The 25,657-nt window shown below is 42.5% G+C and overlaps 1 protein-coding gene across 1 annotated transcript; it reads right to left on the bottom strand.

The window, feature by feature from the left end:
- Positions 1-3,679: 3,679 nt before the first annotated feature.
- Positions 3,680-6,399, bottom strand: Adrb2 (adrenoceptor beta 2). Its single transcript, XM_078047466.1, has one exon. The coding sequence runs from the start codon at positions 5,470-5,472 to the stop codon at positions 4,222-4,224; it is 1,251 nt and encodes a 416-aa protein (XP_077903592.1). The 5' UTR covers positions 5,473-6,399; the 3' UTR covers positions 3,680-4,221.
- Positions 6,400-25,657: the final 19,258 nt, after the last annotated feature.

Genomic DNA, 25,657 nt, shown 5'->3' with positions numbered 1-25,657 from the left:
AGGATTCTTTTTCTACTTCTCCCTGCTTCCCATGATCAAGACACATCAGTATTTCCCAAGTTCTTGAGAGTGCTTAGGAAGTTTGTTCTCTTAGGCATTTCAAAAAATCCCTCCTTCAAATTATATTTGTACTGTCAATAAAGTGGGGATTAACACGGGGCTGAATTTAGTAGAGGCTATGCTATCAATGAAAAGGATTATTCAAAGTACATTAATCCTCCCAGCTCTCTGGTCAGGAAACAATTGCCCTTACCCTAGAATGCTAGCTCAAAACTCACTGTTGTGGCACCTGTAGGACCACCCAGACCAAATTTCCTTAAGGTCCAGTCACCAGTTCAGTTTGAGAAGGAAAGCTTCCCGGCTTTGAAACCCAGAGTAAGTCTGCTAGGACGTGGGGTGGCCTGTGTTTCTGCTGTTTCTGGTTTACCCTGATGTATTCATTTTAGTTTCATATCCTTTTTTTTTTTTCAACGTAGCCTGATTCTCTGATAGAAAGATAAAGACTCAAAGAAGCAAGCTAGGCTCTTCAGTGATTGGCTTCCTGTCCCAGTCCCCAGCTACCCTGCAGTCACATGCTTCAAAGGGAACATTCCTCCGGGCCCCAGCCCACAGCAATCTCCCTCTTCTCTCAACAAGGTATTGCATTTCCAGTTTGCACACTTGTTTTGGCACACGCTGGAAGCTGCCTCGCGCTGCTTCCTGGTTTGCATGGGTGCTAGGCTCCATGGACGCTGGAATCACACAGACCCAGGTTCTAGTGCTGACTCTGCAACTAGCTGGTTATATGGCTTTGGAAAGTTACTGAACCCCTCTAAATCTCAGTTTTCTCATTTGTTAGGTTAGAAAAATTATTCCACTTATAAGATTGTAAAGTTCTCATACTGCCTAAAAGGTGCTTAACATAGCCTCCAACATTTAGTTTCCATAACAGATACCTGTGTAGTATTACTAATATTATGGCCCAGAAAACAGAGACAGATACCTAAACTTTTCTCTTGCTGCAAACAGCATCCATAAATACTCCCTAATTGATTCTGGGCTTGGCTCTATTCCGCCGCAAGTTCACCATCAGAAATGTTCTAAGCACTAAGTGAGGACAGTTCCTATCCCCAGGCTCTCTTTTTCCTAGATCCCTTCCCCCAGTGTTATCTCAGCGGGCAGGCCCACCCTGTCCTGCCACTGTTCACACCTGTCAGCTTGCATCTCAGGGTAAAGTTCTCACTTGACAGACTCTGAGAACTTGCTGTCCAGGCAAAGAAAACTTTATGACGATGAATCCAGCACAAACGTTATGTAACCAGCATGTCAGTAAACAGAGATAGAGGGACAGAAGGAAACAGAGCTACACAAAAGAAGGTAAAAAGGCAGGAACTGAGACAGGCCCAGGATGCTTTGGCTTTTAAAGACTCTTCAAACTGATGAAAGTTCTTGTATTCAAAGTATTGCTAAAGGGAACCATATGTGGCTAAATTCTCTTTTAAGCTGGGAATCTGAATCGATGTGCATATCTGAATTTTTGACTGAAATTACTTTACGTGTCCTTTAGTAAGCATACATAAAATTGGCATGATTAGTTAATAATGTTTATCATCTTTGGGACTTAGAAATAATGACAAATAATGACAGACAAGTTTCCAACTTTTTTTTTTTTTTAATCAAGACTGCATAATTTCTACCTGGAGTGGTTTGAAATCACTGGTAGGTCATAAAGAGTTAAGGAAATCTCTCAGTTTCTCTAACTGCAGAGAATAGCCTAGTGGATTCTTGCAGAGTAAAACAAACAATTCTTTCTCTTGTCCCTATTGCAGATTATTGGTTTCTTCCCTGAATTTTGTATTAAGGACTCAGAAAAAATAAAAGCATTTGCTGAAGTGAAATTTTTACAGCCCCAGGGAAGAATTTCCACAATTGATGGTGAGGGCAGGATTTAATAACCAGGTGGTAGAGAGAAGACAGCAGTTCCTGGATGGTAATGGGTCCCCTGGCCTTAGTCCTGCTCTGACATCTCTGGCTGCTTACCTTGGGCATGCCATTCCACCTCACAGGCTTTCATTCTCTTTGGATTATGGGCTCTTCCAAATCCAAGCTCTTGTGAGGCTATGGAGAGTGTGAAGATAGCCTCAGAAGCTGCCCGCATCTCTGGGTGTGGGGCCCGGAGCAGGAGAGTGTAATAATAGGTATGAAAACCTTGGACAAAACTTAAAAGCACTGAATGGCTTGCACTCTCCAATCTGCCGTGGAATATTCCAAAAACATGTGCCCAGTGTTCTTCTGAGGGATCAGTGTTTGCCCTGATGCCCCATCAGTGAGTTGACAGGAAGCAGAGAAGGCCAGTGCTTCTCTGGTCGGGGACCTTGGCTGGGACAGAAGGGAAGACAGAAGAGGAGTCAGCTTCGTGAACAAGTGAAACGGCAATGAACTCTGTGGGCTGATCCTTCCCAGCTTGGCGTTGCCAAGCAGGACGATCCACTCCATGAAACCTGGGCCAAGCTCTGGCTCTGACACACAGGCAAAAATAGAAAGGGACTGCGAAAAGAAATGTGTTTACTTTTGTGATTTCCCTTCCTTGCCTCTTAACAGTATTATAATCTCTCTTCAAACAGGCAGTTATGGCCCACAGGCCTCGCCTCCACTGATAAATCCTCCCGAACGACTCTAGTGTACAGACCTAAACCTTCTAAGTGCCTCACGGCTGCTATCTGGGCAGCAGCAAAGCAAGTGAGAAGGCAGCCTGGTGGAGAGCAGGAGTGCCAGTCTGGGGTCTGTCACCAACTGGGGGAACTGAGGCTCTGCCCAATACAGTGCTTCCATTAGGTGGGATCGGAAGATGAGTTGTGATGATCAAAGTTTATATCAGTGGCTCTCTGTCCTGGGGGTATCTGGTAATGTCTGCAGACATTTTTGGTTGTCCTAATCTGGGGGCTGCTATTGGCATGTAATGAGTAGAGGCGGGGAACTGCTAAACACCCACCAATGCATGGGATTGCTCTTCCATGACCAAGAGTTAACGTGGTCCAAAATGTTAACAGTACCTTGTTTATACTGAAGTGTAGGAAATTAATGGAAAAAGGAGAAAAGGGATGGGAGAAGGAGGATTCGAATCTGGTTTCTGGGTTATGAGGTATTCATCAGTTAGGTGCTTTCCAGTTTTGCTCCCTCTAACCAATGTCCTCTGATAGTCCCTTGGAATTACAAGGCTATGGCTGAGTGGCATTTGCACAAGAACATCTTCCTTATCCTGAAAATGCCAAGCCCTGATGTAGTACAAAGGGCTCCACTATAAGACATAGCAAAGATATAAATATACACAGTTATTAAACAAGCAGAACTGGAGGTGGGTGGCGGGGGCATGGGGAAGGATAAAACATATGCCCATAACTCTGTTTCTATGAGTCAGTGTTTCTGAGGTAACAACACAGAATAACAACTGTAGGAAGAGCTGAGCTATGCTGAGAACAGGCAGGACTGATCTGGATCACAAGCAGAGTTTAGGAGAAATACATGTTTGTAGCCACAGATTCATAGGTACATGAAAGGGTTAAGCAGCCAGTGCATGTCATTCTTGTATCCTTCCACATTAAGCCACTGGGCAGTTATTACAAATAGTTACCTGTGGTTTCCAGTGGGAGAGGCAAGGACACTCCAGTCAAGGGGTTTTGGAGAAACAGGTGCAATGAAGTCATGGTCAAACAATTTATTTACTGTAAACTTTAGACTTTGCTCAGGAAAACAAAGCTGTCCCTCAAATCCCTGCCTACAACACTCCATTTGAGCAAATAAGAGGAGCGAGGGAGAGTCCATGTTCACAGCTGAAAGGTCCGAGATATTCAGGATTCTCAAGTCCAAGGGTGCAGGAAGGAAAATCTCCTTCAGATACAAATTACCAGCAGCAATATAATAACCCTAATACTTGAACAATGAGGTAGATACATGGAAAAGTCATCAAAACATACAGACCTGGGTCCTAGGACTAACGTCCTTCAGACATAAACTTATAAGTTCCACACAAAGAGGAACTGAACTGTACAAGAAACAAATATTCACTCAAACACATCTTCTCTTTTTTACAGCTTAAAAAAATAAAAAAAAAGGCAGAGGGATATCTCCTCCTGCAAATCTCTATACAATTTTTTTGCTAAATTTATTACACTCAAGTTAAATAGTCTGCTTAGTGTTCTGTTGGGGGGGGTCTTAAAAAGTAAAAAAGAAAAACAAACTGCATTACAGCAGTGAGTCATTTGTACTACAATTCCTCCCTTGTGAATCAATGCTATCGCTAGGCACAGTACCTTGACAGTTTACAAAGTCTTCTGTGCCTGGGGGCTCCTCACACAGCAGTTTGCTTTCTTTCTCCTGCCCCAGGTGATATCCACTCTGCTCCTCTGTGTACTCCGATTTGCCATTGCTGGAGTAGCCATTCCCATAGGCCTTTAGAGAAGACCTGCGTAGGCACAGAAGCTCCTGGAAGGCAATCCTGAAATCTGGGCTCCGGCAGTAGATAAGAGGATTGAAAGCTGAATTGACATAGCCCACCCAGTTTAGGAGGATGTAAACTTCCTTAGGGATGAGGTTGTCCTTGATCACATGTACAATGTTCACAATGAAGAAGGGCAGCCAGCAGAGGGTAAAAGTGCCCATGATGATGCCCAAGGTCTTAAGAGCTTTGTGCTCCTTCAAGCAGAACTTGGAGGACCTGCGAAGACCATGCCCACCACGCCCATCCTGCTCCATCTGACTGAGATTTTGGGCGTGAAATCGCCCCTCAGATTTGTCAATTTTCTGGAGCTGCCTTTTGGCCACCTGGAAGACCCTGGAATAGACAAAGACCATGACCACCAGGGGCAAGTAGAAAGACACTATGGAGGAAGCAATGGCATAGGCTTGGTTCGTGAAGAAGTCACAGCAGGTCTCGTTGCCATAGCATCTGATGGCTTCCTGATGGGTGGCCCGGTACCAGTGCATTTGGATGGGCAAGAAGGAGGTAAGGCCCGACACAATCCATACCATCAAAATGACCACCCGGGCCTTATTCTTGGTCAGCAGGCTCTGGTACTTGAAGGGAGATGTGATGGCAAAGTAGCGATCCACTGCTATCACACACAGGGTCTCAATGCTGGCGGTGACGCACAACACATCAATAGAAGTCCAAAACTCACACCAGAAGTTGCCAAAAGTCCACATTTTCATGAGGATGTGGCTGGCCCCAAACGGTACCACCGCTAGGCCCATGACGAGGTCAGCGCAGGCCAGTGAGGTGATGAAGTAGTTGGTGACCGTCTGCAATCGCTCGAACTTGGCAATGGCTGTGATGACCAGCACGTTGCCAAATACGATGGCTAGGACGATGAGCGACATGACGATGGCCATGCCCACCACCCACGCCTCGTCCCTTTCCTGCGTGACATTGTGGTCCGGCGCATGGCTTCCATTGGATGCAAGCAAGAAGTCGCTGCCGTTCCCGGGTTGCCCCATGGCGCGCAGGCTGGCAGGTGAGCGCACAGGCTGCCTGCTCACTGGCCGCGCCTCAACGGGCGCACCTCCGGCGGGGCGCTGCAGCCAGCGAGTGGACCCCTGGAAGCCTCATTCAGCAGCCGTAGGGTGGGTGCGGTGGGGGCGCGTCCTGCCCACTCAGCTTGTGAGGTGCTCTGACCTAGCGCAGCCGGTCACTGCAGCCCGCGCTGTGGAGAAGTCGCTTCGGAGTGCGCTCTGCCCGTTATGTGCACTGGACTTTAGGGGAACTGCCTTCCCCGTGACGTGCGGCAACTTTTGGCCAATCGCGCGCCTGCAGTCCCAAAGGGGCGAGGCACCGCTAGCCTTTCCTCCCCTCCCCTCGCCCGCCGGATCCTGGAGCTGGCCCTGGCGGGCGGGGCCCAGCTGCTCCCGGGCGGGCGGGCCACCACTCCCTCCAGGCTACCCTAGCTGGCCCCAGAAGGATAAAGCTGGAGAGGTTGCGCTTACCAGTCAACTCAGGAGCTTTGGGCTCTTCTGTGGCTGCTACTTGTCTGCCTTGGGTAGTAGAGGTCTCAGCGCAGAGAGCAGCATCCGAATACTCTACCACTTTCGGAATTGAGAGAATGCCCACCAAGACACACACATACTGGCACAAATGCACCCTCACAGACAAGCTCAGACTTATACCGAACCACAGCCACAGACACTGAGACACACCCTTCCAGCGCACCAACATGCACTTCGCGCGCGCTCACGCAGCAACTTACAGGCACAAAGTCACTGCTGTCCAACTCAGAGAGGTATCCGTAAACAAACACAGAAACATCCAAAAGCTCAAAGGCATGAACACACACAAAAAGAAATAAACACACAGGAAGGCTCGCTTGGAGGCAGGCAAGCAGACTCAGCCATGGATATCCCCCTCCAGGTACTCACATCTGCCCTCATCTGCAGCATTCACAAATGACACTTTCTTTTCCGTCTCTTCCCCCGCCCCTCTCCCCCCCACCCTGCTCACCCGCTCCCCATCTCCTGACATCCAATATATTCCTACGTTTGGCAAGATCTCAGGAGGTGACTTCAACAACTGTCGTTTTCCTCAAGCACGCATGCTGTCAGGAGTTTTTGGTGCCCTCCTTGGGAATTTGCAGGCATTGAGCACATAATTTTACCCTTTAGGTTTTGTTAGGAGCTGAGTTGCGTATACATATATATTGGGACAAGAGATTTTGTTTTTAATTCTCGTTTTTAACTCCCTTGCTATCTGTTCCTCTGGAGATGTGCTGAAAATGAAAACAATGTACATTTCCTTTCAAACTTAATTTCTTCAGTTAACTCCATTGTAACTAAAACATAAAAAAAACCCCACCCTTCATCTGATGGATAATTTGTTCATCTGTTGGGCTGTGCCATATGAAATTGTCACTATTTGCCATATTTGAATTATAAAAATGGCAATTTCATACAATTCATATGATTAAAAGTGTATTTGCATGAAGAACATTTTGAAACTACAGAAAGCAAAAGAATTCTCCACAAACGAAGTTGGATCAAGCCTTAAAACTGAGGTCTTTGTCCATTAAATATTATCCTTTGCATCTGGCATATGACTTTACTGTTGAAAAAATTTAATTTTCAGGGTTTGATTTCTCATGTATTAGTGATGTTTTTGAAAAACTGAAAGTATTCATGTAGTGTAACCAAACATACTTTGCAGGTTACATAACAACATAACAATGGGTAACATTTATGAAACATTCCACTATGTGCTTTTTGTGCATTATTGCATTTAATCCTTCCCACAGTCCCATGGGGGGCTATTTTTAGCTTAATTCACAAGTAGAGCTCAAAGAAGCAAACAGCTTGCCCTGGGGCAATGGTCAGGCAGTGATAGAAGCTGGATTCGAACCCAAATCTGCCTAACACTAGGGCCCATTTTAAAATCTTTTCAATGTACTGCATTATGACATGCATAAAGAGCAGAGGAGAGAAGCACTGTGGCTGGAATTAAATACCCAGATTCCAGAATCATCCGCTGGGGAACTTTGCTGTTCACTTGCCTTGGGAAAATTGCAAGGAGGGAGTCTAATTTCTTTCATCTCTAAAAGGTGGGAGATAAAGTCACTTTCATTGGGGTGAGTGAGAATCAAGTGCTATAATGAACATGAAAGTGCTCTTGTCACCCAAATATGGATTATTGGTGAAGTTTACATAAATTACTTAGTAGTCACTTAGAATATACTGTTACTCTTCTTTATCAGAACAATAAAATACTTCAGGACAAAATAAGTGGAATGTTCATTTTGGAAGTAAAGCTCAGAAACAAAAATCAATCTATGTCTCCCCATGAACTTCAGTCAATAGCAGAAATGTCTTTTTGCAAGACAAATGCCTCATAAAAACAAATATTTCCCATAAAGCCACAGATATCAATTAAGGATCTATTATGTTCCCATAATTTTCAAAATATACCCACCCCATATTTGTGTTTTCCAAAATTGGCTCTGGTATGATGCATTTTAGGAAGAGGTGGTGCATGTTATGCAATGTTTCTTTAAATATATATCTACACTGAATTGTGGAACTAAACCATTTAAAACCCCCTTCCTGTTTGTGAAACTATGGAATAAATAAGCATATTGTTTAATCTTTCCCCAAAAAACAACAAAAAAGAATTAAGAAAACCCTTTTAAGACAAACATTAATCGATCATTTATTTAGATGCACACATAAGTCACTAAAAAATTTAACTGGATGTTTGGGGAAACACCCTTCTATAAACACACAGGCACTAAATCAAGAAGGGGAAACTGCTTATGTCAACTAGGAAGTCTCAAGACTTTGCCCAGCAGCCTTGACAAATGGACAAAAGGAAAGCTGTGGTATTTCTCTCTCTCCCCACCCCTCACCCCACACCCTTGCTCTCTCTCCTACATCTCAAAACTGGTAGGAGTTTCAAGATGTTGTCTTCTCACCAAGATTCTTTTCTATGACCTCTTTAGAATTCAGAATAAGAGGCAATTAGAATGGGAAAGAGTTTAATGAACCCTTTCTTCAGTGTATCCCCCCACCCAAGTTTGCAAAAGAGGAACCTGAGGTAGAGAAACAAGAAGTGTCTGGTCCAAGGTGGTAGGAAAATCAGGAGTCCAGCTCTGCCTCATGGCCTCACATGTTTTCACTGCCTGACATATGTTATTTCATTTCCCAGTGGAATAGTTTGACCAGAACTGCCTACTGAACTTGTGGCCTTAAGAGAGTTAATGCTTCAGCTGAACTAGAAAGCTCTTGGTAGACAAAATGCACCTTCATCTGATGTAAGAAAAAGCAGGCTCTTTTATGGTGATTGATAGTATCTAATTGCATATTGTGTCAATCCCTTAAGACACTGATCTGTCACTTCCTGCCACCAAACAGGAATAAAACCCACAGTTTAATTTCCCTAATGATTGTTTGAACAGGAGTAAGGTTCAGTGGTGTCAGAGAATGCCCTTACACTTATAACTGGACTGATGGCTTACGTGAATCTCATCTTGGGTCTTGGCTTATGCAAGAGTCTCTCCATCTTTATGATCCTTGAGTAGAGTAACATCTACAGATTCCTTTGGTTTTAAACATGTCTTTAATAATATCTCTGTAAAGCATTATCTCATTAAATGACAATGAGATTAATACATGTAAATTGTTTAGCATGCTGCTTTAGAAAAGAGATAGATATTATTATTATAATTGAATTAAAATTTACATAAAGAATGCACTTTTTGCACCATTTCATGTGTGAAAGGACTGTTTGAACATGGATAATGAGTAATTTATTTTAATTTAAATTGCTATGAAAAGCAATTGAGAAAAAGAACAAAACTTTATTCCTCAGAAAGAAGAATGATTCTGAAAATAACCATTAACATTGAGTTACTTCTAGATGGAGTGACAGGGGTTTGGGGATGAAGCATCTCACAATCTCTAGGCAGCTCCCTATATAGTGCATCCCCGAATTCTTAGAGAACCATCTCTAGTGACTGCAAACTCAACAGCCCCTTTGGTAGGTCCAGATTTTGAACTAAAATCTGTATTACAACTTCTGCCCAAGGATCTTAAGTCTGCCTCTTTGAGGTCACTGAAAATAAGTCTTCCCTCTTTCTTCTAAGCCTGTCCTTCAGCTTTTGGGAAACTCTCCTGAGCCCTCTCCTCTTCAGGTTTAGTATTCCCGAGTCTAGAGCCCCTTTTCCATCACAGAAGATCTCTTCTATTCATCTCTATTCTATGTCTTCTATTCAAGACTTTGCCCACCAGCCTTGACAAATGAATAAAAAGAGAGCTGTGGTATTTCTCTCTCTCCCCACCCCACACCCCACACCCTTGCTCTCTCAAAACTGGTAGGAGTTTCAAGATGTTGTCTTCTCACCAAGATTCTTTTCTCTGACCTCTGTAGAATTTAGAATGAGAAGCAATTAGAATGGGAAAGAGTTTAATGAACCCTTTCTTCAGTGTATCACCCCCCCCATACACACACACACAAGTTTGCAAAAGAGGAACCTGAGGTAGAGAAACAAGAAGTGTCCGGTGCAAGGTGGTAGGAATCAGGAGTCTGGCTCTGCCTCATGGCCTCATGGCTTGGTTTGTTGATGTCTAAACTTAACATCAATACCTGGAAAGATCCTAGAACAAGTTATCAAACAATCACTTTGCAATCACCTTGGCAACCATAAAGTAAAGCAGAGCAACCACCAAAGCTTTCTGAGTAGCTGATTATACCAGATGAATTTAATTTCCTGCTATGCTAGAGTTTTATGAGAGACATGCTAATAAATCCTCCACATGGAAGGGGCACTGAACAAAGGGAGATGACATTAAATTAAAGCCAGGGAACTTCACTTGGCCATATAAAGAACTCCTTGGCCTGAAGAGAATTAATCATTCAAAGGGGCTAAACTCTGGCAGCTTTTCTCAGCTGGGATTTTGCAAGAGAACTGAACCTTACCAAAAATTATTTGAGTGACTATTCTTCCCAATTCTCCCAAGGGTGGTACAAAACTATTGCCCTCCTAGGGATGTAAGAGAGAAATTAAGCCATTAAATACAATGTAATGGATGCCCCAGGGCACAGGGTTCAGTTCTCTTGCTGAGTAGGAGAGAGATTGCTAGGAGTCTCCTTCAGGTAGGGGAATGAAGAGTGTGTGTTGGGATGTCTGTGAGCCATGGAAGAAGTTTGACAACACATGGATGGAGGACGAGGAGACCTAGGTTCTAGGCCCTATTCAGCTATCATGTTCCGGGTAATCTTAATAAGTCTCCTTCTTTCTGAGCCTCAGTCTTCATCTATGAACAAGAGCTTGGCTTGGTGACATCCAAGGGCCTTCCATTCTAAAGTGAACAAGGCTGTAGTGGGAGGAAGTGCCTTGAGGGTTATGGAGGAGAGGAGTTCCTGACTCTGAAGAGCCACTATGGAGTTAGCAGGCATAACTTTGTATCCTACAAAATGACTTGTTTATCAGTCACCCCCCTGCATCCCACTATCATGTTCTGCTCTTCACATTTTACCATCACGATTTCTGCTATTCTAAGTAACAGGTGTACTATGATTTACTAGATTATTGACTCACTTTTAAAACTCCAAACATTTATTTTTAAAGAAAAAATTTATATCACTGCCATTACTACACGGGGGAAAACAAGTGTCACTTGCCATAAATAGAAAGTAACCATGAAAACAAAACAACGTTAGTACATTTTAGTTTGATTTTGTTGCTTGCCAACGTTCTGTGCCTGAGGCATGCCCTCTTTTTATTGAAAGGGAAGAATAGCAAGTGCTATAGAGATATTCATGATATTCTAGTACCAAATGGACTTTCTCCACCTATGTTAAAAACACGGAAAGAAATTGAAAAAGGAAATAACTTCTGGATAGTGAGTATTACTTAATATGCTATACTGAGTTATTTATAATAATTTCTTCTTATTAAGAAAACTAAAGGTATCTCAGCCCCAGAATTTTGCTAGTGAGACACTTTCCTGTGAATGGAACCCAGTGCCATGGTGGAAAGGGCAAGGGCTTAGAGACAGATGGATCTGGGTGCCAATCGTAGCTCTGCCTTCGAAGCATTGTGTGTTTCAAGCAACATGCTATAGCATTCTGGGTCTCAGAATGCTCATATGCAAGATGAGGACAAAGTCTTAAATAATTGTTGAGGGAATAGAAAGACTGTAGGAAACACTAGGTTTGGAAAGAAAGGGAGAGAACCCAGAGATGTGATAAGGGAACAGATTGGCATAACTTGCCAGGGCTGGTGGGGGGAGGAAATGAGCCAAAGGGGTGGGGCCATTACCAAACAGGGTCGGAGAAGCACAGTGGTCTGACTGCGGCCATAGGGCAGGAAGAGGTGATGAATTCAGATATGACTGTATCAAATTTGAGGTTTCTGTTGGTCATCAAAATGGAAGTTAAAAATATCATAATGGTTGGAAGATAAATAGATTTAGAGTGCTGTGTCTGTTGGTGGTGGCCATTATGATGCAGGCATTCCCTGAATAGAGAATATCAGTACTCTCAGAAGATGCTGGAGAGTCAAACCAAGTCATGCATTTAGGAGCTTAGCACAATGTTTCCAGAAGAGGGGTTTATCATGATCATTGTCATCGTGGTCATTGTCATCATGGTCATCATCAGCTTGGGTTGTCTAGGGCAGCTTCCATTTCTGGAAACTATGTGAATTTTTCTAAGGACAATCATTTAAGTAAAACAAATTAATCCAATAGGGAAACCATTTTTGTGTGTGTGTGTGTGTACATCCAACTACTAATGGTGTCAAGTTTGGGGCTAAATTTGAGGGGATGTCTTGCATTGGATTCACTGGAAACTGTGTCTGGGGTAAGGATTTGTGTGCAAATGATTGGGAAAGGAAGGGGTTCCTAGAGAAGCCAGGCAGAGAGTGGAAGAAGCAGCCTGGGAGGGGATGAAGAAAAGGCAAAGACCCAGGCAGAGCCTGATCCTGGGAGCAGCTTTGGAACAACTCTGGAGCCAACTGCTTCCTCCAATTGTTAGCTGTAAAACCCTGATCAAGTTACTTAATCTTCCTGCATCTCGCTTTCCTTATCTGTAAATTGGAGCTGTTGATAATGTCTCACAACCTCATGGGGTTGCTATGAGGATCAAATGAGTTAATATCTGTAACGTGGTCATGATTGGTCCTCAACATAGTGCTAAGTTAACTATTGATATTAAACCCAGAGGAGCTGTGGAAAAGTCTATAGCTATGACAATCAGGAAGCATCCCACAGGGAAAGCTATACATGAAATTTCTTGGACTCAAGTATCCCTAGTTGCAAACTATCCCACACTGAGGCACAAGGCAAGGAAGCGCAGTATCTTGTGGGGCCTGGAAGAAAGAAGTGAAATAGTTGTAAGGATCAAGCAGTATCTGGTGGAGAAGAGGAGGGAGAAAGCAGGGTTGATGGGAAACCACTGGAGATAAAACAGATGATAGGGAAAGACTGAGGAAGAAAAGATCCTCAGGAAAAGAAAATGGGATGGCCACTTTCCAAAGCAGGGCCTTTTGCTGAGGATCAAGAGGGAAAGATGTCTGTGGGTCAAGGAGAGGTGGTCAGGGTGCATAGCTAAGTCTATTCACTGCCACAATGGGGATGAGGCAGTGAAACATGTCCTGGCCCTCCCTCCTTCTGGTAAACTACCCCTCTCTGGGCTGTAGTTTCCTCATGTGTAAAGCGGTAAGGTGAAATCAAGTCCTTAATATCAGAACCCTGTATTTAATTGACGATTGTTAAGGAATCTGAAAGATAAAAAGTGTAGTTTTTGTTTATTCTGTGTATTACATATCAGGCCCTGGGCTTAATGTGCACATCATTCTCATTCGTTTCTGTACAACCTTATGAGATAGTAGCTATTCCCATTTTACAGATGAGAAGTTTAGAGAAATGAAGCAGCCTGTCCCAAATTTTATGGTAAGTAAGAGGAGGGAAGGGGTTCTGACCTCTGAACACAAGCCTCGCTCTAATCCACTAACTCAGGACTCAGAGTTAGCAGCCCAGGCTCTGTAAGAGGGCTGAAGGTTCAGCCTGCTGAGCAGGAAGTACTCTGGTTGTCAGGGTCTCACCTCTGAGTTTTACTAGACTACTGGAGCAAAGAGGCAGCAGTTTCCAATCACTGGTGGGAAACATGCCAAATGACCAAGATTCTGGGACCAGCATCCTGGTCATGATTTTTCTAAAAAGAGAGGGAGGATGTTGGAGCTTGGTAGTCAACAGCCTTGAGGCTGTGGGCTGTGCTCATGCCATGTCCTCTACTCACTCACAGCCCTTTCCCCGTCTACCTGCTTTGCCACTCCCTTCACCTCCTTCACCGGTTTCTAACCCCTAACACACACACTTACACAAACACACACATACACACACATACACACACATACATACACACACACAGCTCTCTCCAGGAAGACTTAGTAATTGCAAGGCTAGTTAGATGACTCTTCTGAATGCTCCCACCACAGCACGCTCACCTGTGTTATTATCCCTCCCACTGGCTGCTGATACCACTTTACCTGTTTGTATCTCCAACACCCCAATTGTAGAATACAAAAGGCAAGTAGTACACATGGCTGGGGAAGGGGACATTTTGTGCACGTGCTCACACATTCTTTAAGATATTCTTAAAGCACCGTGTGAGGGGCTAAGGGATATAAGAAAATGAATAAGGAGATAAGATCATTACCTTTAAATAGCGCACACACAAATACACAAACTTGACTTCTATGTATACAGTAACTACTGTTTTGGGTCTATAAACATGATCAAGGACCCATTCAGTACCCATCTCCCCAAATAAACTCTGCGGAGGAGGCATGAGGAAGTTTTCCATGAAGAGTAGGTAAGCACCAGATAACAAGGGATCACTAGCCAAGATAATAATGGGATTTTAAAAAAGAAAATAAATTGTCATGGCTGTTTGGAGAGTGATTTAGCAGAATTCATTAACATGTAAAATGTTCTTTCACTTGGAAATTCCTTGACTAGGAATTTGTTCCTTAAATATCAGGTATATATGTGAAGTTTTGATGGAAAGTTGCTTGTAATAAAGAAAGATTTTTAAAAACTAAATTTCAGAAAGAGAAATGACTAAACAGATTAGAAGAAACCCATACATGGTATTGTGATGTATAACTACTAAAAAGGATGGAGTAGGCAGACCTATATCTGCTGACTTGGGAAGTTGCCCTCACTTTGTCATCCAGGAGAAAAATGACTCCAGTTTTATTTTGTTGGAAAAAAAATACGCATGCAAGCTTGGGCTCTCCTAAGCGACTCCTTGTAAGTTCTAATGTACGGTAACATAGCATCACTAAGACTTAATTATGATTTGATGGGCTGTGTGAGAGAAAGGCTATAAAAGGTATAAAAAAGGGATCTGCACTCAGAGGGATAGTTTTTTTTTTTGTATCAGGAAAGATAAGAATACATCACAAATTTTTTCATTCAGTTGGTGGCCATTGAACTGGGCTCGAAGGCTGCACAGAACTTTGGTAGTCAGGCTTGAAAAGAGGAAATGTCCAGGACAATAGCACATGCAGATGTGTAAAAGTGGGAGACTTTCAACTCTGCCTGAGAAACTGTGAATATTGCAGGAGAGCTCAGACACTGGGTGTGGGAGGAGGGAACAGTTAGGGGTAAGGTGGACTGTAAATTTTGAAACACTAGATGTCTGAGATGATGGGTTGAGGCTTCAGAGAGACTGCGGAAGCAGGTGGAGCAGGCCAGGGAAAGCTGCAATCTGGAAAAGAGCCGGCTGGGAGATAAACGAGGCTATTTCACAGAGATGTGCTCAGGAGCCCTGTGCCAAAGGAGCAGATGAGGAGAGAAGCGAATTTGGCAAGGAGAGCAATGTGGCACCGCTCCCGTAGGTCTGTGCTCTTGCCAGGACTGTTTCCTCATTTGTAAAGCAGAGTTCTGCTCTTCTTCTACCTGCTCTCATAGTGGTGGTGAGAATCAAATGAACAAATGTGTGTGCAGCTTTGGGGCTGACAGCCAGAAAAGGGGCCGCATTCCTCTAGGGGATTGTGACTATTGTGGTACGAAAATCTAGGACAGATCTCAGGTAAGGTAGCATTCAGGTTGACCCGGGGGAGGGAGGCATGGCAAGCTGTGGTAGCATATGGAATGGTCATCTGGGCAATGAAGGATGAAGAGAAGTGAGTGGATCAACATGCAAAATCCAGAAACAACAAGAAAATCTTTGTATATCTACCACATTGGAAAAGTTTAATGCCTTACACAAACTCAGGATCGGAATCAGACACCAACACTCCATTAGTTATTGTTACACGAAAATTTAGAATGCACATATCTTTTGACTCAGCAATTCCATTTCCAAGACCTACTCTTGCAGATATATGTGCACAGATAAATAAAAGGTATGTGTAAAGGACATTTGTTGGCAGTATTGTTTGACATAATGACACCACCCCAAGAAATATCCTAAGTGTTTGTAAATGGACAATGGCAGTATAGATGAATGTATTAACACATGATGAACTATTGTGCAAACAAGGATGTTTTATTTCATAAGTGCCTAAGGTGGTCTCTAGTAGATGAGTGGATAAATGATGGTATGGCCAAGGAATGGAAATCTTCTATTCAGTGACAGAAAATCATGGAGGAAACTTCAATGCATATTACTAAAGTATAAGAAGCTAATCTGAAAAGACTGCATGCTATATGACATTCTGGAAAAGTTAAAACCATGGTGACACACTACAGATCAAGTGTTGTCATGGGCTGGAGACAGGGTGGGATGGATAGGAAGGAGCACAGGAGGGAAGTGAAACTATTCTGTAGGATACCATAATGGTAGATTCATGTCATTATACATTTATCAAAACCCTTAGAATATACAACACCAAGAAAGATAGTAGAAGGTAAAGTAAATGATAGACATTGGTGATTATGGTGTATCAATATAGGTTCATCCATTGTACCAAATATCCCTCAGTGGTGGGGGATGTTGACAGTGGGAAAGGCCATGCATGTGTGAGGGCAGTGGTTACAGAGCAAGCACCAAGCACTCTGTACCTTCCACTCATTTGTGAACTTGAAACTTCTATAAAAAATAAAGTCCTTTATGAAATAAGAAAGGCAGCTCTGTATCAGCTGATATGAAGCAATAACCAAAAACATGTCATTAAGTAAAATAGGTAATTGTAAAAATATAAGCAGCACATTTCCATTTGTGTAAAATAACATTTTTGTATGGCATCTACCCAATTTCAATGTGTACCCGTAGGGAGATGTGTGCATTAATTTGATAAATTAGTATAAATGTACAGTGCAACTTTATTGTTCAAAAGATTGAGGTAGACATGTGCTGCTTCATTACGATCTGCAGGATATTAAGTGAAATTTTTTAAACAACACTTTGTATAAATAAATAATATAATAATTTTTGAATAAATAATATAAGTTTTTTCATAAACAATGTAAAAGATGCTCAGAAGTAGTTAATAGCATATGTCAAATAGAAGAGGATAGGAACTGGGAGCTGGGATGGGTGAGGCAAGCTGAGAAGTATTCTTTTAGTTATATATTGTTGTTCTCATCTATTCTGTTTGAATTTTTACTGAGTCTTATTAAAAAGCTCAATTGAGTAAAAAACAAAACAAAACATAATACTCCACGAAATTCTAGAATATACTATCATGGCCACAAAAGTCTTTTCATTTCCCCTTTGCCCCCCTTTTTATGGAGAAATCGAGATGTGATTTAAGCCAAAGTTAATAAACTCAGCAATAAATCTGTATCTGCAGAGACCAGGATGAGGGTGTGGAGGGAGTGCACCACCAACAAGAGCAAAAAAAAAAAAAAGTAAAAATGGAATAGAATTTTTGGTAACCCTTTTTAGGGAGGGAAGAGGAAGGATGTGAGAAGAAACCAGGAAATGAAAATAAAGAGGGCAAAAAGTTGAACAAATGAGGAAGCTATGAGAGAAAAGACTGAGCTTGCTAAAAGCAGCTTCTGGAGCCTCTGTGCCATCTCGTGTGTGTGGAAGTGCTTTATCTCAGCATGTGTCTGCTGATGCGGTCCTTTTTGACAGTCCAGTGGATTAACAGGGCTATAAATCATTCTATCTCAGAGTTGGAGTGCCCTGAAGGATCACCTTGCTCAGCAGAGCCTCACTTCAGCAAAGGGGTCTCAGAGGAGGCCACAGACAGCAAGGGTGGCAATGAGAGGCCTGGTGTCTGCACCCCAACCAGCGCAGCCCCACTTCCAGCTGTGTCTGCTTAGAACTGTATTTGTGTGTATCTTCCATTATTAAAAAAAATAAATTATCCACTGCTGTTCCAACTCTGTCTTAGGAAAAATGCAAAACATCTCAGTGAAGAAGGAATTTGGGCAGACTGTGTCTAGAACTCAGGGCTTTAGAACCTCAATCTCTTTTTATGTTTTTTTTTCCCATTTATTTTATTTTAGCTGGAAAAAAAAAGAGGAAAAGGCCTAAAGACAAGTTTAAATTTTGTTGGCTTAATGTAAATTAGAATCTTTTTAGGGGTGAAAAATCAGGCTTATTAAAACCAATAAAGAAAATAAAATCAAGAACTAAACAGAACAGACAAAAGAGCAAAATTGTGCTCGAATGTTTTCATGGGTGAATTGAAACAAAATGGAAGTTGAAAAAAAATTAATGTCAGGACTTAGACAAATTTTGCAGATGCAACCAAAACATATAATGGTTTGATTACTTACTCTAGGTCAGTTGCTTTTTAAGGTACTGTTGACACAATGATGAGCATGTCAGACATTTCTGTCCTCAACCGTTTGTAGTCTAGAATACAGTTGGGCAGTTTGCACAAAACAAGAGCATGGAATCACTTACATGAATGTTTGTTCACTTATTCAATGAACTCTCCTGAGCTTCCAATTATTTGCAAAGTGCAACAGAGCCTGATGTGCCCTGTCTCATGTCAAAAATGTTCATCTCAGTCACCATGAAGTTCAGTCAAGAAGGAAACCAGCTGCTCAAGGAAGCCTTTTGATGGGGAGATGTAAGTGCACTGTTTGCTGCTTACTGGAAAGTGGATGAGAGGTCAGGTAAACAGAGTAGCCAAGGGAGCAAAGTGGCAGATTGCTAAGATGAACTGGCAAGAGGCAAAGCAGAGGCTCCTGCCCCTTGCAGAGGGTGGACATGCTGATGTACTAAGTAGGTGAAGCAGCCAGTCAGTGAGTGACCAAGGAGCCCAGAGGCACAGCATAGACCCTCAGGACTCTAGAATCCCAGAGCCTAGCTGGCATGCAAGATCAAGGGGCCTGGTCCTGCCTGCGCAGTGGGGAGCCCAAGGCCCACAGGTGAGAAGGGGCTTATCAATGTCACATAGCAAGTCAGATGCTATGCTGAGCTCAGTAGACAGGACTTTCAGCCCAGCACTTTTCCCACTGCTTCATCCTACCTCACAAAAGGAATGTCACCGTGGTTAAACACCGGTTGTTTTGTAGTCACATAGACCTGGGTTTGTATTCCAGTCCTGCCTATGATTGCTGACTGTGATCTGAGGCAAATTTTGTCTTTTAACCTCGATCCCTTCATTTGTAAATTGGGGAAGGTAACTAATCACCACGATGGCTTTTCCTCTAAGGTAGCTCAGTGAGTGCTTCCTTCCTGTATGCATCTGTCTTAACAAGAGGTGGAGTGTAATATTCCATCTCCTTGAATCTGGTCTGACTTACAACTGCTGTGACCAATGAATACAATGGACTTCCAGTTCTGACGCTAGTCCCTTAGAGGACTGGCAGCAACTGCCCATCTCCCCTGAGCTATGTAAGGACCTTCACTCTGGGAGAATACTATCCAGATACCTCCACCAAACAAACCCCAGTAGAGCCACGTGCTGGAGCACACTCATGCAGAGAAATCTCCCTGCCTATTCCAACCCCAGACTTCAGATGGTTCCATTCTCAGGCCACCATCTGATGTAAACACATAAGAGGCCCTAAGCAAGAATCATCTAGCTAAACCTTCTTCCTGAACCAAGAGAGAGAATAGTAAAATAATATTTGGGATTTATTTTAAGTTTGGGATTTATTTGTCACAGAGCAATAGGTAAGGGAGACACTTAACTTCCTGAGACTACTGTGTGGATTCCTGAGACAACTACTTAGAACAGGGCCTGGCACACATTTTAATGAGCTAAAGACAAATCCCAAACAACTCCACTGCATGTTTCTTAGAGAAAGTGTATCTGCAGCACCTCTAATGGATGCATTTGCAGAGACTGAATGGAATGGAGCTCATTCCTCCTCCATCCCAGGGAACCCAGGGCCTTTGTAAATAATCTTGCTTGCCCCTCCATGTGTGCTCCAGTCCCAGTGGTCTCAGTCCTTCCCATGAGTCAGGCAAGTTTTTGCACATATTTTCCTCTATGCCTAAAATATTTTCCTTCCCCCCTGTTTCTCTTACTTCTAAGTGTACTCATTTCTCTGGAAGTCTGGGTCTCCACCTCTGGGACTTTTAGAGCACTGAGCTCCTCTCCTTCCCAACACTAATCTCAGCTTTGCACCTTTGCTTTCATTTGTGAGATCATTCCACTCATATCTTTTCCAAAAAGCTTCTTCAGGGCAGGGGCAACATAGATTTCATTTGCATTTGCTTATCACCCCTAACCCCCAAGTTTAGCACCAGCTGAACTCCTGAAATATTGATGCTCAATAAATAATTATTGCCAGCAAGTAAGCAGGCTTCCATTTTCCTTGTGGCTTTTCTTCTTCAGATGACACATCACCAGTCCCACCGAGGTGTAGATCTTGGTTTCAAATTCGTTCTCTTCCCTTCCATTGACCTCTGCCCACATTCCCTTCCCTTGCAGCCACCTTCAAGCCCTACAGTCAGTGGCCTGTTTAGTCTTTTTGCTATTTTGGGAGGAGGCGTCTCCAATACCCACCAGTTCCTCCTCTACTGTTGTCTATTGTCAAACAAGGCTCTTCCTTCCTCAAACTTGCACAGTGGGTCCCCAGGGCTCCAGGCAAATCTGCAACATGGACACCCCTCTTGCATCAACTTTCCAACACCACATTTCCTCTTCTCCCCACTGTCCCTCTGTTCTACTCCTTGTCATCCTCGCCCACTCCGAATGCACTCTTTCCACCACGTCCAGCCTCTCCCCACTCCAGCCCTCCTCTGCCCCAGCAGCCTCAGAGAGTTCCTGAACTGCAGATCTGCTCCTGCTACTTCTCCAACTGAGTTCCTCAACAAACTCTCCTCCCAACCCTTTTGCCTATAGCGGTGGTTACAAACTGGCATCCATAGGCCACATCTGGCCTACAGATGTCTTTAGTTTGGTCTGCAGATTTTAAAAAATGAATTAGGCTCTAACATTTAAAAACTGGGGACTTTCACGTGAAATTGTGTGATGCCTAGCTTCTTTTAAAAATATCAGTGACCCTGCCACACAGGGAATAGGAAAATGATGATTTAGAACTGAGTAGGGCCTGATGTTTTAGGGCACATGGTCTCCAATTTGCTGCAGTCTCCACCACTCCCTAAAGTCCTTAGACTTTCAGGCTAAGTGGTCAGCTGCTATTAAGTTTGCACTTGCCTATGATTCATCCGAGTGTTCTATTTGTGCAAACTTCCTGCCTGCTGTAGGCCCTTGTGTTGCTATCCCTGTGTGACCTATAATAATTCTCAGCTTCTGAGCATGTCAAAAAGGAGAAGGAACTGGGTGTGGTGGCACACACGCCTATAATCTCAGTGATTCAGGAGGCTGAGGCAGGAGGATTGCAAGTTCAAAGCCAGTTTCACCAATGGCAAGGCACTAAGCAATTCAGTGAGACCCTGTTTCTAAATAAAATACAACAAAATAGGGCTGGGGATGTGGCTCAGTGGTTGAGTGCCCCTGAGTTCAATCCCTGGTATCAAAAAAAAAAAAAAAAAAAAAGGAGAGGAAAAAAATAGAGAAATAAGTTTTTCATCAGTCTCTCATATTTGATTAGCACTTAAAATTCACAGATTACTTTTATTTTGTGTGTGAAGGCTAAATTATGATTATTTTTAATTGTCTTCTTTGTGTTTTCCTATATTTAAAAAAAATTTTCTGCAATATACATGCTTTTCCTTTTGCAAAACTACAGTTTAAGTAGGGGGTATACCAACAGAATTTTAGCTGTGTATATAAAACATGGAATTTCCCCTTTACCTATTGCTATCATTGGCTCTGTTATCTAAGTAGGTTGCCTCTTATCACATGATAATACCATTTGTGTCAGTTAAAACAAATTTAAATCATACTTTTTATCTTTTTCCGTAATTGCTTTATTGCAGTATAACAGATACATATAAGTGAAAATTTCAAGTATTTTTGTAAATGTATTTTAATGTTTAAGCAAACTCATAAAATGACTAGACTTTTGTAAATGAAACCCAGATCAAGAACTTCTACATCAATTAGCTCATTTGAACTTCATGAGAGGCAGGTGGGATCTCAGGCAAAGAAATGGAGCTGACAGAAGGCAAGATGAAACACCATGCTTCAGGACTCCCACCTGGTACGTGGAGGCACTGAGACTTGAACCTCACCTCCCCACGTCTTGATGAAAGTCCCCAAGGGCCAGGGGAGGCAGAGTGGCAGTGCCAGGAAGAGAGGGCTGGAGAAGGTATTCTAGTGTGAATCAGGTGCACAGCAAGTTCAGGCCCTGAATGTTGGAATCGCATTCTCTTCTCATGCTCTTCAACTTGCTCCTCTTTCTCAATGCTTCTTCCCACCACTGCCATTTGAGTTATTTGTCCATTTACTGCTCAGAGTTCGCAGTGAAACAGTCCCCCCAATGGCTCATTTTGAAATCAGTTTGGCCAAGACAGTCACTCTGTTGGAGAAATACAGCCCTGGCTTCCTTCCTCTGCCTTTATTGGAGCATGTAAACAGTAGCCACAGAACCAGAAACAGGAAATGCTGCATTCACTTGATGGCTAAAGCCAGAGATAGGATTCTCTAGAGTGACAGCAACTCCCTGGTGCTTCTCCTGTCAAATCCCAGTGCCTACTGGGCAAGGCTCTCATCTAGTTCTTTCTGTAGTGGATGCGGAATCTGAATCTCAGAAGAGGACCTGTGGCACAGCCAGGGATAGAAACCCATCATCAGGACTCTTTCCTAACTCTGGGACTTCTTTATGCCTCCGTGTCATGCTCTTTTCTTGTGCCTGCTCTGTACCGACTCCCTCTTCAGCTCCTATGCAACCTTTCTGTCCACTTGTCAATGTTGGTGCTGGAAATTTGCCGGCTACCTTTCCTGGAGTTTCTTGCTGGGACTCTTGATATTACCTTATGGAAGCACAGAGTATCTCCTCCAACTCCTTTCAGCACCCCTGGATAAGCTCTGGTTGTTCCCTAGCTCAGAAGTTCAGGCTCTAACTGTGTGGTCTCCCCTTCTGGTCTGAGATCTAAGCATCAGTCAGGTGTGGTTCCCTCCTATGTATTCCTACTTTCTGTAACTTTTCTTTCTCTCATTCCTATGGGTGGTAGCTATTTCCTATAGTTTTTCATATCTGGATTTTCCAAGCATTTTCATTTTGTCTGAATAAGCTTCCAACAACTCTTTGTTAATTCCCTGAATTAAATATGCTTTATTTAAAATACTTAGTGTGAAGCTATGGAACCAACCTAGTTGTCCTTCAACAGATGAATGAATAAAGAAAATGTGGTGTATATATACACAATGAAATATTAGTCAGCCATAAAGAAAAAAATGAAATTATAGCATTTGCTGGTAAAAGGATGGAAATGGAAACTATTATTCTAAGTAAAATAAGTCAATCCATAAAAAATAAAGGCTAAATGTTCTCTATGATATGTTGATGTTAACACAAAATAAGGGGGAAGGAGGAGAGAATAGAAATTCACTGGATTAGACCAAGGGAATGAAGGGAAGGGAGGGGGTGGGAATAGGAAAGAGGATAGAATGAATTGGACATAACTTTTTTGGTGTTCATATCTGAACACACAACCAGTGTAGCTCTATATCATGTACAACTACACGACTGGTATCCTAATTCAAATAGATTTTATTCCATGCATGTACAATATGTCAAAATACACTCTACAGTCATATATATATATATATATATATATATATATATATAACAAATAAAAAATAAAACAAAAATACTTTGCATGCTTTCTCATCTTCAAACTGAACTTCAACTGATATATTAGTTGAAAGCTTTTCTTTCTAATTTTTGCAGCTTTCTCCTTATCCATAGGTCCATAAAATAGGTGATATCAGAAAGACATTAGCATTTATTCATTCAACAGATCTTAACCTAGGATCATATGTTCTGGAACGCAATAGTAAGCAGCCTTGACTACAATGAATTTGAAGTCTTGCAGGGAGAAAGATCACATACAGGCAGATATAGTGCTAAGTGGTAAAAATGAGAGAGATAAGTACACAGGACACTGAGGGGACAGGAGAAGAAGCCCTAATATAAAATTATGAGATGGCAAAATGTTAGGGAGGACTTTCAAGAAAGTAACTTCTAACTGAAGCCTGAGAGACAAATATGGGGGATTGTTAAACAAGTTCGTGGGCACAGGGGCTGCTGGAAGAAATATTATGAGCAGAGATGTTAGAGAAATGTCCAGGTCTGTTACAGGCTGAGTTTTGTCTTCCACCCCAAAATTTGTAAGTTAAGTCCTAACCACCAGTATCTCAGAAGGTGACCATTTTGGGAAGTGACATATTGTAGATGTACTTAGATAAGATGAGGTCATAAGTATAGGGTGGTCCTCTAAATCAATATGACTTGATTTATGATTATGTCCTTACCAAAGGGGAAACATTTGGAGACAGATAACAGACAGGGAGGACACCACGTGAAGATGAAGGCAGAGATTGGAATGATGTCTCTACAAGTCTAGGACACCAAAGACAATCAACAAGCCACAGAATCCAGGAGAAAGATCCATGTGGCAGATTAGACCCTTCTTCATGGGCCTCGGAAGGAACCAATCCTCACAATGTCTTGATCTCAGACTCTTAGACTTCAGACCATGAGACAAAACCCTTCCATCAGTTAAGCCACCCAGTGTGAAGGACTTTGTTAGGGCAGAGCTAATACAAACCTGCAGACAAGCACAGGGACTGGTCATGAAGAATATTATGAGGCTCATTAGTAAAACTCCATGATTAACAAGCACTTATTAAACACTGGACTCTAAGGGCTTTTATGGTATTAACTAATTTAAGCTTCATGAAGGCTCTGTGGGATAGGTACTAACTATCATCATCTCATATCTACAAGTAAGGAGGATGGGTATAGGGAGTTTAGGTGGCATGGTCAAGTGTAGTCATTTAATAAGTGATGTTGTGAGCCTGGGCTTGGAATCTAGCTGGGAATAAACATTTTGCCATTACATAATAGTTACCCTGAGAAAAGTTTGACTTTTATCTTGAGAGCAATGCCTATCGTGTTTAAAATCTGAGTTTACTAAGGTTAAGTTTGCGAATGATAAAATTTACTCCAAGCATGCAACTCTGTGAATTTTGACAAACATATACAGTCAAAGTAAATCTACCATCATGAGCTGGGAACCATGGCCACTGGAAGGTTTAAGGAGAGCAGAGACATGGTACAGTTTTCCATTCTGAACTGTCACCCAGAGGGGAAGAGAGGGGGCATAGGGGTAGGAAAGATAGTGGAATGAGATGGACATTATTATCCCAAGTACATGTAATGAAGACACAAATGGTGTGACTACTATGTGAACAACCAGAGTCATGAAAAGTTGTGATCTATATGTGTACTATGAATTGAAATGCATTCTGCTGTCATGTATAACAAATTAGAATAAATAAATAAATTTAAACTAAAATTAAAAAAAAAGAACTGTCATCCTGGCTACCATATGGAAAATGGGCTGGAAGGGGCAAGAGTGAGGACAGAGATAAGGATGGTAGTGGTTCAGCCTGGAGAGAAAGAAACTGGTAGGAAAGCACTGTGGGGGGCGGGAAATCAGTGGACCTTAGTTGCCATTTCTTCCTGAGCATTTTGACATGTAAAAATGGATCAGATACAGTATTAATGACCCCTGAGTCCTTTGAGATATTTTAATAAAAACTAAAAAAAAAAAAAAGCCCCTAATGAGGTTACATACCACAGATAATGTCTTCTGCCTTGTTGCAGGTCTTTGGTCAGGAATCACCTAATTCGGCTTAGCACA

Source organism: Ictidomys tridecemlineatus, chromosome 1, assembly GCF_052094955.1.
Source record: "Ictidomys tridecemlineatus isolate mIctTri1 chromosome 1, mIctTri1.hap1, whole genome shotgun sequence".
NCBI classification, from domain to species: domain Eukaryota; kingdom Metazoa; phylum Chordata; class Mammalia; order Rodentia; family Sciuridae; genus Ictidomys; species Ictidomys tridecemlineatus.
The sequence above is the reverse complement of the archived record's forward strand: the minus strand, read 5'-3'. Positions and strand labels throughout refer to the sequence as shown.

Bases quoted from the DNA above. Each gene is read 5' to 3' on its own strand.
- Adrb2 (XM_078047466.1), bottom strand. From the start codon at position 5,472: ATGGGGCAACCCGGGAACGGCAGCGACTTCTTGCTTGCATCCAATGGA.